This window comes from Branchiostoma belcheri, unplaced genomic scaffold (assembly GCF_001625305.1).
Source record: "Branchiostoma belcheri isolate BF01 breed outbred unplaced genomic scaffold, Haploidv18h27 scaffold314, whole genome shotgun sequence".
Taxonomy (NCBI): Eukaryota; Metazoa; Chordata; class Leptocardii; order Amphioxiformes; family Branchiostomatidae; genus Branchiostoma; species Branchiostoma belcheri.
This window is the reverse complement of record NW_017803926.1, coordinates 84,400-98,117: the sequence shown is the minus strand read 5'-3', so window position 1 is coordinate 98,117 and position 13,718 is coordinate 84,400. Positions and strand designations below refer to the sequence as shown.

Genomic DNA, 13,718 nt, shown 5'->3' with positions numbered 1-13,718 from the left:
GGACATTTTCTTGGGTCTCATTCTTGTCTTTTTTATGCAGTTGACAATAATGTATTTCAAAAAGCATTTACACTGTACCCAATAATCTCTTACTTTTTTACTTAATTAGGCCATGTCGATTTGATAATGGATGACATCCATGCGCGCATGAATTTTTGACCATACTGTAAATCGTACAAAGTAGTTGCAAAATGAGCAAATCTATGCCGTAAATTTAAAAAAAAATGACAGGTTTTTCCGCCACACATATGAATGCTATCAAAAACTAACCTTCTTGATGAAGGTAATAATTCACAGAGGAGTGTACTTCTCAGCTTTTTTTATTTAACATCAGTCAACATTGCCATTTACATGTGTATGTATATAAACACTACCGTTATGCGATTTTCCAGAGAATTTCAAAATTAAAAGCCACTGCCAATAATAACAAAAAAATTAATACAATTCTTATTACAAAGTTATTAAAGGCATGATGAAAAATGTGTGCCACTGACTCGTAGTTTATGCCACACAAATTTAATTTGTTGGTTCACGGATTCACATGCTTCATTTTTCTCAGATTTCAATAATCAACTGAAAAATGATCATATTTATGCCCTGAACAGTTGAAGCAGTCCTTTTCTTCCTAGTTGTTACAGTTTTTACATATATCAATGCAGTGGTTTCATGAAAAGTTCAAAATTCATTGTTCAAATTTTAAACCAGCCTGGTATGTTGACTTAATGCATGGCTCCTATGATTGCTTCATGCATGGCTCCTATGATTGTAGCATTTGGGGCTATAATAGGATGCCTAGGCCTGTTTTCTTTCACTCTCACTTCATATATTTTTTCTGAAAAAATCTGAGAACCAACAAATCAAATTGGTGTGGCCTTATGCTCACTGGGGCAACAGACAACATGGGTAACAAGGCTCTATGTCATTAGGTGTGGTTTGGCAAATCTGGCTGTGAGGAGCAAATAAACACAGTTCCCTTGGCCATGGGACCAGCAACCAACACCGTAAACTATACACTATCTAGGATATAGGGATTTTCTTTTGCACAAAAAATATTGTCTCTTACGTAGCTTATGTTTATAATAAAGACTAAAAAGGTAAGAGACAATATTGGTTGTGCAAAAGAAAAACCCTATATTTTATGCTTTACCAACCTAATGAAGGTTGTTTTTTTTTGATGATTGTAAACTACATGTATCTAGTTAGTAGAGTTCCTTTGGAGCACGTGGTTCAAGGTGGTTGTTCTGTGTGCCTCTGACTGTCTTCATGGCCTTTATTTTATTCCAGATGCCCTGACACATTTTCTGCAGCTGGATAAAAAGTAAAACATAAATTTATACTGTATTGCCACATGTCAGAGACCACCAAGAATTTTGTTGACATCGCTGTTGCTTTGTAATCAGTCCACTGAAAGAGAATTCCCAACAATCATACAGTCATGTACATTAAGCACTCAACAAAGTGCATCTGATCAGTTGTTACCTCCATGAAAAATGGAGGTATTGTTTTTGGCGTGTCTGTCTGTATGTCTGTGTGTGTGTCTGTCTGTGTGTGTGTGCATGTGTGTCTGTGTGTGTTTCCGTAACTTTGTAGTCAGCATAACTTCAGAACGCCTTTATGGATTGTGATGATATTTGGTACAATGGCAAGTCTTGGAAAGACAAAGGTCAAGGTCAAGTATGGGCCTCCTGGTGGATGACCTTGGTACTGCAGCAGAACTTCCGGTTTTTGTATCTTTTGTCCTGAACATGCTATGGTCTTGACTTTTTGGTGACAGATAGCTTGTTCTGTCAGGAATAAGTGGCGTAAGTTTGGTCCCCCTAGCAGCTTGTTCTGGAACTGCAGGTTAGTTTCTGGTAAAAACTTTCAAAGCCAATAAGTCCAGATTGGAACAACGTATTTTCATCATTTTTGGTGTGTAGGTACCTGAGAGACAGTTGTACATGATTAAATGCAAATTATGCAAATGAGGACTTAATTTGCATAATTAATGAGGAAATTCTATAATTACAGTGTTTCATATAATGGTACTGCTATACATGTAATCTATTTAATCTATGGTAATCGGAACATCAACAGATACCAATTATGCAAATGATGACCTAATTTGCGTAATTAATGTGAAAATTCTGTGAATCCTTATTGGTGAATGATGGGAATTTCATACTTCGGAGATGTGTAAGTTAATTAAAAGTTAACATCTCGATGCATGTATTATGTTAATGTAGAAGTCATTTGCATAATTAAAGAAGAAATTTACATTTACACGTGAAGCCCATATTTCATGGAGGTATGATATCTCAGAACTCTTGTTACCTCTGTGTTCTGGTCATGGTGAAGCTGCATGTAGTTCACACAAAGGACAAAGGGAATAGAACTCACATTGTAGCCTTCAGTTAGTTCGAATGCATATGTCAACCCATTGTTCAAATCATTTTTTTAAAAACCGTCAGAGACCTAATTTAAATTACTAACTCCAAATAGATGCTCTTTCTGTTCCCAATGCAGCCAAAACATTCAGAAGTTTGCATGATTCTTTGGAATCATGTTTCAGTGGACAGAATCCACAGTGTGTGTGTGATTTTTGGGAGAGGGTGGGATGGAATTCTTGACAGCATCTTAAATTGGATAAAGTTTTCATCTTTGTTACAACATTACTTAAAAGTATAAGGCCAAAATTTGTTTCAAAATTCAGGAAAGGTCATAATGAATGCGGTAACACAATCATGCTCAATCTCAAAGACAGGTACTGATGTATTACTAAGTAATAATGTTTGTTTCCGAGAACTGAGCTTATAGTTTATGATACGTACATACAGGCATACATGATACAGGATGGTCTGAATGTCATTCCTGTCTATCGCCGTCAATTTGTGGGGTTTGATTAACTAACTCACAGCAGGTTGTGAATCGCTTCTTAATAAGGCATTATTTTTATCAAATGTAAATCAAGGATTATTATGACAGTAGCCGAGTTCAAAATTCAAAGGGTAAAAAATCAACTGGAAATCCCACTAATAGTAGTAATGCAACATGTACATGTTGGTTAAAAACACAGCATAGCGGCAAAATTACAGCATAGCAGATTAAATTCACAGCATGTATGTATAGCTGCTTGCTATGCTCAAAAGGCCTGGCGAGAACACTGAGTCCATATTATGGGAGGGAGATGGACTAAAATAAGTTGTACTGTATTTGCTCCCGTATTTGCTTCTGTGTCGGCCTATCTATTAGTTAAAATCAATTTTCTGACCCCTATACAGTAACATATATTCACATACATGTACTAACAATAATTCAAATACTCACCCGCTGATTACATCCTGCTTCAGGAGTCTTGGAAAACTGGTACTGCTTGCTGCAGATACAAAAAATAAATGTGAGGTTATGTCAAACTAATCACTGCAGTTACTAACGTTACATGTCACCAGAATTCAGAGATCCCATACCTTAGCACCCTTGTACCAAATTCCAGGACACTTGGTTGTAATATCAGGGCACAGGACATTTAAAGTACATTTTTTGTCTGTAGGAAATAGCCAAAAAGACCCCTTTTACACAATCTTAAAGGGGTGTATAGGATATTGAGTGGCACCTCATACCACGAGGATGACCTGAACTGAACTGAAAGGGGTGTATGCCAAAAGAAAAAATAAAGTTCGAATCTGCTTGTATATATTTAAATTTATGGCCAAACATCCATTCCAAATTAATATCATTTGTTTCGATACAAGGACTCCAGGGCCTAAATATGTAGACGATCGAGGTGGTACAAATTCCAACACCTACAATGTACATTGCTACATACATGAGCAACAAGAAGCAGAACTCCAGTTAGAAGCTCTGAGGAGCTTGGTGTCTGATAGACATCGAAATGTAAGTAAGGTAAGAGACATTACTGGTTGTGTACATATAGAAAATCCCAATATTCCATCAACACACAAACAATATCTTTAAATCCCTGAAGGGTGAAGTAATAAATTTTGAGGTGAATTCAAGTCCAGCAAAGTTTACCTGACAATGTTCTCAGCTTGTTTGAAGAGTCCTTTCTGCATTAAGCTCAAGGCGTACCACAGACAGCAGCATGACAACAAGACTGGGTCCCCCAGCGTGCTGGCAATCTTCAGCTGTTGTAGGGAGACAACTGCAGCCTGATCTGCCTGATATTTAACACAAATGTGAGCGGTGAACCAAGGCAATTAGAGATGGCAGATTTCATATCCCTCAGACAATATTGCATTGTGTATAAAAAATGTATATGGCTATTTTTGGCAACACCCTAGTGGCAGAGGCATTTGTGTTTATATTAGTACTATGATCACTTTTGAAAGAGCCAGGCCCATATACTCACATGGTACATGTTGTAGTCACCAAGAGCAGAGTAAGCACCTCCCACAGTACACAAGTAAGAAAACAGGTTTTCCAAATGGACCTTCTGGGTAACCAAAGGGTGCAGCCTTTTACTCCTAAAGGGCAGAGGAAACAACCATCAGGAATCTATACATTCAATGTATGTATAACAATATTGTCACTACCACATCATCTACTGATTAGCTAAAACTGTCTACTCTAAATACTATTCCCGTAAAGTATTCCAAAAAAAATTAAATTTGTATTGTGTAGGATGTAGCAACAGAAGTATTAAGGTCTGCACATGGCAACAACACCGACATCAAAATGACATCATAAAACAACGTCAAACATATTTAATCTAGCCATCACATAAGACTGGTAATCTTGGATTTTTCAAAATACCTTTTTTCAACAGACAGCCTAAAAATACAATGAAAATTAAATACAAACATTCATTGCTCCTGCAGGAATTTCCAGCTACTTGCGATATGGGGCGTCCCCATACAGCACATCCTAAATGTGGGACGGTATAACTAAATACATGTACATGTACCTCAACCGACCTCAACCCTCCACTTCCTGAATATGTAGTGTACATGGGTTAGGAACCTTTTTTAATGCTATGGATACATTGTCTATGAAATTATGAATGGCAAAAACACTGTTACTCGTTTCTACCAGTTTTTTTACGGCGCGCAGTGTGCCTGGGGTCCACCATCCTGTTTATGTCGAGTCACCGGATATCGATAACTTGAGAAAAATCTTATAATTGCATGATTTAAACAATGTACCGGTATGTCCTTGGTAGTGAATGAATGAATGAATGAATGAATGAATGAATGAATGAATGAATGAATGAATGAATGAATGAATGAATGAATGAATGAATGAATGAATGAATGAATGAATGAATGAATGAATGAATGAATGAATGAATGAATGAATGAATGAATGAATGAATGAATGAATGAATGAATGAATGAATGAATGAATGAATGAACGAACTGACAAGCCAAGAGAGCTCTTTATTGGAACTAACTGAACAACATGATAGGCAGGTCCAGAGTCTGCAGCAGGAAATAGTGCTCTTGGAGGAAAGAAGGGTGAAGATGAACGAGCAACATGAGAGAAAGGTACTGAGCCTGCAGCAAGAATTGGGCTGTATGAAAGAAAGGTGCAACGCACAAGAGTCAACAATTGAAAACATGATGTCACTGATTCAAAAGAATAAGAGAGAGATTGAAGCATGCCAGACTGGAAGCAGCTGCAGTGAGAAGGGAAGAAACTCGGGCAGTAGAGATGACAGGAGAAGCCCAGACAAAAGTCTTAACAGACAAGAGAGCAGCCAAGGGGGCACCAGAAACAGTGATGAAATTAACACAAGTAATCAGGGACAAGAGAGGGTCACCAGCAGAAAAAGGAATGCGTCGAAGGATGGCGAGGTCGAGCACCCAAGTGAAAAAGTTACAATAAGTGCATACCTGAAACACGCCAGACAAAACAGTGAGACACTTGCTAGCTGTTCTAGTTCCGAGTCAAGAAACAGAGCGCAAAGTACTCAGAACAAACCAACACCTGGGAGCGGAGTCGATAACATACCCCTAGAGAGAAAAAGTCCAACCAACAGCATAATCCAGATCGACTCAAGCCCAATCAGCGTGGTGGGGCACATGACAGTCAAACGACTTGGGGCTGGAGTGAATCAGCACTCAACACCAAGGAGAGAAAGCAGTCCAACCAAGGAGCTGATCCCCAGTAGTCAGAGAAACCAAAGCATGCAACAGCTCACGAAAACCCCGAAAGTCAGACATCCAGGCAAAGATGACCAGACAACACAGACAAACAGTGAGAAGCCAGACCAGGTCATATAAGGAAGCTTTACTTCGTAGACGAGAAAGTTTGTCAAACCAAAGGAGAAAGCCTGTTCATAGAGCACCAAGGCCATTCCAGCCTCGTCCAACGTACAACAGTAAACAGATGTGCTCACCCGAAAGAGATGAAAGCAACAAGAGTGCAGATCTAGCAGACTTTGTAGGGGTGGAGAGGACAAGAGTGAAAAGGAAGAGGTTCTTCTTGGGGTATCTAAAGAAGACAGATCCCTTGAAACTACAAAGCATGGTGCACAAGTTCGCTCGGAACAAAGGTGTACAGCTGACTTTTGTAAGAATTATGGCATCAAAACAGAAGGACACAGCCTTTGCAAGAATCAATGTCCCAGTGGAACAAGCCCACTTAGTAGTGGAAGACAACTTCTGGCCCAACGGAGTTAAGTGCAGAGCCTGGGTCTCAGAGAACACCTACAGAAACAAGGACTTGCAGCTAGAACCTAAGGCACAGGGCAACCCGGAAAACTTATAAGAAGGGCAAACAACGAAGAGATCTAAGGGCTTCACAAAGGCCAACAGTGATAGCAAGATGCATGAGACATTTTGCCATGCATGAGACAATTGGCTGTTACAACACAAGAGGCCTAGTGCCTGCGCTGCCCTTCATCAGATCGGAGCTGGACAAACTGGACATACTAGCAATATCAGAGCACTGGTTGTACGAAGATGCATTGACAGCAGTGGATACAGTTCTAGATACCCACAGAGGCTGGGCTAGAGCAGACAGTGAGACTGAAGAACAGGGACACTGGGAGTGGGACATGGAGAAGAGGTCAGGGAGGCGTTGCGCTTCTACGGAAAGAATCAATGAACTATGCGGTACACAAACTAGAAGATGGGAACGACAGACTGATAGGAGTAAGAGTGAGACTGAGGAATGGACAGAAATTGATTGTCTTTGCTGTTTACTTGCCACATGCAAGCTCCCCTATTGTGGACTTTAGAGAACAGCTGGAAGTCATGGCAGAATTGTTCAGGAAGTATGAGAATGAGGGAAGCGTGATCTTCATGGGAGACTTCAACACAGAGCTCGGCCCTGAGGGAGGCCAGAGAGGCGAGGGGACAGGCTTCACGATTCGGCAGCGAACTACTGACCACTATGGAAGAACTGGGTTTGACCTCGTTGAATCTGAATGAAATTTGCGATGGGCCAGTAGGAACTTTCCGGGCTTTTACCGGCAAGCGGATCTGCGAGTCTACCATTGACCACATCCTGGTACCTCTCACACTGATACCAGATGTAATAGCATGCAGAGTTATGGACGATCAAGCCGAGAATGTGTCAGACCATAACCCAGTAGTAGCATCCCTCCTATTCAAACCTGTAGAGTGGGAAAACGAAGAACTCAACTCCAACCCCAAGCCAGACTGGAAGAGTATGTCGAGTGACCAGACAAGACAACAGAACTTCAAGAGAAGAGAGAAGGAGAAACTCGAAGAGAGAAGTAATCAGCTCGAAAGTTCACCAGGCAGTATAGACAGAGAAGTAGCCTTGATTACCTCCGTCCTGATAGACATTGCAGCGGAGGTGAAACCTGCCAGAAAGATAAGAAGACACCAAAAGCCATATATACTAGTCTCCTGAAGTCGCGCTAGCACACAAGGTTCAGGCAGAGGCCTGGCTACAGTGGAAGGAAGGAGGAAGACCAGAAGAAAGAGAGAACATACTCCTTAGAAACTATAAGAAGAGCTAGAACAACTTCAGAAACGTGTTACGGAGGGCGAAACAGCTCCAGGAAGAGAAGGATAGTGACAAGCTAGCCGAACTAGCTGGTGAAACAGCCTTTTGGAGGAGAGTACAGCAGAGAAGAGGTAAAAAGGAGAAACCACAGGCTGTAAGGAAAGGTGGTCAACTCGTCACTGACCCAAGGGAAGTGAGAGAAGCTTGGGCACAACACTTCTTCGCCCTGGGTAACGAAGATGAAAATGAGCTCTTCAACGAAGAACACAAAGCCTTGATAGCAGCTGAGGTAGAAAAGATGACCAGAGAGAGCTACAAGAACAACGACAGCATTCTAGCAGAACCCTTCACTGTAGCAGAGGTAGCTTCAGTGTGCATGAAACTGAAGAATGGCAAGAGTGCCGGCAAGGACGGTCTGACGTACGAACACATAAAATATGGTGGAGAGCCGCTGTGGGTCAGGCTGACAAACCTCTTTAACATGATGAGGGAAGAGGAACACATTCCTGACGCCTTCAAGAGAGGGGTCAAAATCCCACTACTAAAACAGGGGAAGACAGACAAGACAGACTTTGATGCACACAGAGGGGTTACTTTGCTCCCCTGCATGGCAAAAGTGTGGGAGAAAGTCCTGTTTGAGAGATGGAAGCCTTGGCTACAGTCACATGGTCTACCACACCAACTACAAAGCGGTGGTCAAAAGGGGTGCAGCAATGTGACAACAGCTATCATTGTACAGGAAGTCCTGAGTCACTACACCGAGAGGGGAAGCAGAGTGTATGGGTGCTTTTTGGACACCAGAAAAGTCATGACACGGTGTGGCTAGATGGAATGTTCTACAAAGTCTACAGAGAAGGGACGAACGGCAAGATGTGGAGGATTCTAAAAGAGATGCACACAGGAAACAGATACACAGTTCTACTGAATGGAGGACATTCTAGAGAGTTTAACACGACAAGAGGTGTTAACCAAGGGGGTGTCCTTTCCCTGATGTGCTACTTGCTGGCAACAAACGATGTGCACCAGGAGCTGAAAACCCTGAAGTGTGGAGTGTCACTAGGAGGTCTGAACTGCAGCACACCAGCCCTGGCTGACGACATTTGTCTTCTCGCCGGCACAAGGAGAGGCCTTCAGACAATGATTGACAAGATGGAGGACTACGGAAAAAGGTGGAGATTTAGGTTTGCTCCAGAAAAGAGCAAATGCATAGTGTTTGGTCAGAAGAGAGGAGAGACTATTGGAGCTGAACCTGAAGCAGGATGGAGGATGGGGCCAGACACCATAATTGCAGAAGTCTCCCAAGTTACACATGTACGAATCCAACACGAGTCCAGGTTACAGTCTGCATGTGCCATAGATGCTGCATGTAAGAAAGGAAGAGGGAAGATCTCTGCCATACTTGCTACTGGCTTGGAAGGTCGGATGCTGAACCCTGTCACAGCCAAGAAACTCTACAACACACTTGTAATCCCCAGCATGCTCCATGGATGTGAACTCTGGTACCCGACAGCCTCAGAGATGGAGAAACTATCTAGAGAGAGTGCACAAGATGGGTGCAAACGTTTACAAGGGATGCACTTCCAGACTGAGACAAATGCAAGCCTTGCATCCCTTGGGATGATGCCACTCAGAGCCATAATAGACAAGCACAAGCTTCTGATGTTTGGAAGACTAGCAAGACTACATCACACGTGTCTGGCCAAGAAGATCTTCCTGTACAGAATGTACTAATTTGTGCTCCGAAAGGATGAACAGACGACACAAGGGTTCATCAGGGACTGTTTTGAGATAGCGGAACAGCATGGGCTGAGGGATTACCTGGATCAGTACTGGTCCACTCTCGCATTTCCAAGTAAAGACCAGTGGAAAGACACAGTGAAGAGAGCGTATCCGAATCAGAAGAAAGGAGATGGAGGGAGAAGATCAATGAACACACATACTACCCGAGGCTGTACAAGACACATGAGACAAACAGAAGACCCCACATGCTGTGGTATAATGATGTGATTGGGCCGGAGGCCCCATCGCGGAGAATTGCGACGGACGTATTCATCCGCTGCGACTTCCGGTCTCACTTCCGCCCGCTAGAAGAGAGGACGTGCTCACCCCTAGGCGCGGCAAATTCAAGCCTCGTCGGTCTTCCTTCCCATTCGCGCATCTCACCGCAACATCTCGCCCCAACTTTCCGGCAGTTCACCGGGACACCCAGGAACCTTTTCAGCAGGGCCATGTACGCCGCTGGCAAGAGAAAAGTGCGCCCGCCTGTCCGTTTCCAGGACTATGCCACGGAGCACATGGCTCAGTACAGGGCTCAGAGCACGCCGACAGAGCGTCGTGACACCGTTCCCACACCGACGGTGCGAAGGGACCCGAACCCAACGGCTGCACAGTCTACTTGGATGCAGCAGGAACTGCAAAATGTCTCTCATGACTTGGAGCAGTTGCAGTTGGAATTGGGCTATCTCGAAAATCGGCAGCAGGGACCCAACGGTATTACGCCCATCAAACAGGACCCTCCCACCGCCAATAGTTCCGCCCGCGTCAGGTCTTTTGGTTCCGGGGTCACGGGTCAGCAGACACAGTTCGCAGAAGATAGCGCAAGCAGACCGTCTCTACAGGACATTTGCGCCATGAACAGGCTAGCAGGGCACGATCCACTACAGCAGTACGACATGCAAGCCGTATTGCCACGCTCAGGGGGAACGGATGCCAGGAATCCAGTTGTTGCAACAGATTTCCCAGCCGTTCCGGTCGAGCCCGCCCCCCTCCCACGCTTCGAGGGTGCCAACCTCCACTTCCGACAACGGCCAGTCCGCGCGCAACCACCACAAGACTCTCGAGGTACGGCCAAGATTGTTAGTGGCTCATAAAGGAAAGTGCACGATCTGGTTGTGAAGCAGATAGCATGGCCGCACAAATAGTAGCCAGCCAGTCACTCCAGATAACATGACATGGGACCAGTTGATGGTCGGCGAGCTAGCTATTATCCACGACGAGTCGACATCACCTAAGGAGAGTAGCAACAGAGCCGTCATTCTTCAGAACTTGCTCCTCGACGTTTCCACATTCACCTTCCCTGGCATTCGCTCCTTTCCAGACCTGACTGTTGCACGCCGAGAGGGGAAGGTTCAACTTAGAAGAAAACGACATCACGCCAGCCTTGTTGAAGCTCAAACAACAATACTTGAGGCAACCGAAAGCAGATGCGAAGGCCTACACACCGCAAAGCTACAGGCCGACAAAGACCCTGGGGGGCTCGACCACCTGCGAACTGTTCCAGGAGTCCGTGTGCCCGCACGACGGGGATCACAGAAACGCTTCGGGCGTGATTCAATTGCATCAATGCAAGTACGCAGCGTCCTGCATCGCCCAGATGTTCCCTCAAAACACCCGTCTTCAACATGCATTTACAACAGCAAGTCCAAGAGGGACGAATATAACGAGAGCCGCGACTCCACCAACAAGTAACGCGGTTTGCAGCACATTTACAGGTTCACGATTTTAAGGTCCCCATTCTCTGCATCATCCCCACTCCTTAGTTCCGCATTCCGCCTCCTTCACGCTTCACCAAACTATACTGGAGACAGAAGCATCAGCATCAGCATCTGTTCTTCTATCTGACCCCAACAAGAAGAACCCCACACACAGAGAGAACCTACAAAGGCTCATCCACATGTGTACTGTTCCTGTCAATCAAGCCTCCAGACCATGCCCTACCTGCGGGAGAGAGATCAGCGACATTATAGGTCACTTCCTTATAGACTGTCCAACATTCAGAACCATCAGAGGGGAACTAATAGACGACATCACAGACTGCCTAGGGACTACTGTAGCAGCAGAAGTGCACCAACAACCCCAGGAAACCTTTGTCGAGGTGGTTCTTGGAGCCAGAGTTGAGGGTGAGGTGGAACCGGAGCAGTGGGAGAACTTTATAATGAGAGCTGCGCGAACCATGAAACCTCTGGGACTGATGGCTCTAAAACATACAATATGGAAATGGCGAACTTGACTTACCCATGGACACTCTAACACTCAGTATAACGTACCCAGGACACTTATCTAACTAGTAATAGAGACTTGTAATCTACATGTGTATGCCCGGAGTGGTGAAACTTCTGAGGGAAGAACTGAAAAAAAACAATCTGGTCCTAGACGTACTTTGTACATTCATTTGGAGATTTAGTATGAGTTTGTGAGAGTAATATTGCTCGTAGCAACGATTTAATTCGATTTTTACCTCCGGGTAGGGATGTATATCCCGAGCGCGGAGGTTTTGTGAGGGAAGACGAAAATTGCGTTCGCAGCCGTTTCTAGCGTTTGGGTGGACGGATATGTCTGGGACTTGGTATACGTTTTGCTGTTGGGCTGTAGATGGTGCACGTTGTTTTGGTTTTTAGTATGTGTGTTTTAGTGCGTGAAAATGATGCGTTGTGACAGCGTATGGACACCCCTTTCAGTGTGAAAGTGGGCCTCAACTTTTGACCTTTGCATGTATAAGGACCATTGAGGTCTCGACCACTGATCTGACCTTTCACACAGAGGGGTGTCAGCATTCTCGATAAATTCTTTCTTTGAAACTGTTCAGATGTGAACCACATGTGCCGTCAATCAACGTCTCATTATCGTGCCTGGTGGGACCCGCTGGGGGGATACTTTAGTACGCGTTCACAGGACACGTAATCGGCACTTCCTGGTTAGCCAATGGGTCAGGGGTCAACGTACTGTTGCGCAACCTTTGTGTTGGTTGTTTTCGGCGTATATTACGACTTCTAACTTACAAATACCGCGGATTCAGACCTTTACTTCCCCAATTTATACGAAGAATCGGCGGAAAATGGAGGAAGTGACAATAAGGATGACTTGCACATGCGGGGAGGTACTTCAGCAGTTATTTTTAACGTCTGATTCCATTTAACGGCTCCGGTTGTCATTATGAGTTTCATTACGAGTTCCTTGTGGCATAAGTTCGTGGCGGCCCGTTCGTGGGTACATGTTATAGGCTGCAGATGAAAATACTGACCTGTGTTAACACAACCAGGAAGGCTAAATCTAACACATAAAATTCAACACCATCAACTACATGTATATAACAAACAACATATAAAAGTATACAATAAAAAGCTCAGATTTTACTATTCGCACGCGCGCATCAGTTTTGGGGTTCCCAGAGGATGTCATCCATATAATCAAATCAACATGGCCTTACTTACATGTTAGAAGGGTAACACGCGCACCGGACGATTGGCGGCTGGCGCCCGGAGCGGGTGTTTGTTTACATTATCGCTGGTCGCTGAGGGTCGCGTCGGGCAGCCAGATTCGCCACGGGATGCCCCCTGTCCTTTCTATTTTTGGGCTCCAGTCGGCTAGGGGGATTAGTGATTTCACAGATCATTTAGCCAATTACAAACATTTCGAAACTTTTCGAAAAAATGGTATTCGCGCGAATTCACTTATTTAAAGAACAGTCCCAACATGCACCCAACATTCTGCAACACACATTTCAATACCCGGAGGTACAAAATCTACGATTTTCCTTGTTCTGACTTGTAATGTCTTGAGGTGTAGTCCTTTTAAGACCAAGTGCAATATGTAGAAATAAGACTACAGTATTTAGTAGTGCTCACTTGGATCTGTCAGTGGGACAGTGTAACGTTGCTATTTTATCTAACCTCTTGTAAATATCAAGAATGAGATTTTATTTTGTATTATACCGATTTTACGAGGCTCTCCAAAGATGGAGGAAATAAAGAGATGTTTAATGAATGAATAAATAAATGAATGAATGAATGAATGAATGAATG

At 43.8% G+C, this 13,718-nt stretch overlaps 2 protein-coding genes across 3 annotated transcripts in view; one reads left to right on the top strand and one right to left on the bottom strand.

The window, feature by feature from the left end:
- Positions 1 to 220: 220 nt before the first annotated feature.
- The window catches only part of LOC109474748 (uncharacterized protein F58A4.6-like), a 20,059-nt gene continuing 6,561 nt past the window's right edge, over positions 221 to 13,718 (bottom strand). For both annotated transcript variants that reach the window (XM_019775107.1, XM_019775108.1), the window contains exons 2-5: positions 4,349 to 4,463; positions 4,012 to 4,157; positions 3,307 to 3,355; positions 221 to 1,307 (exon numbers count right to left, since the gene is read on the bottom strand). In XM_019775107.1, the coding sequence (XP_019630666.1) occupies positions 1,200 to 1,307; positions 3,307 to 3,355; positions 4,012 to 4,157; positions 4,349 to 4,463 (418 nt within the window). In that variant the 3' untranslated portion in view covers positions 221 to 1,199. The remainder of the gene's footprint in view (positions 1,308 to 3,306; positions 3,356 to 4,011; positions 4,158 to 4,348; positions 4,464 to 13,718) is intronic.
- Positions 9,925 to 11,236, top strand: LOC109474750. Its single transcript, XM_019775109.1, has one exon. The coding sequence runs from the start codon at positions 10,146 to 10,148 to the stop codon at positions 10,785 to 10,787; it is 642 nt and encodes a 213-aa protein (XP_019630668.1). The 5' UTR covers positions 9,925 to 10,145; the 3' UTR covers positions 10,788 to 11,236.

Bases quoted from the DNA above. Each gene is read 5' to 3' on its own strand.
- LOC109474750 (XM_019775109.1), top strand. From the start codon at position 10,146: ATGTACGCCGCTGGCAAGAGAAAAGTGCGCCCGCCTGTCCGTTTCCAG.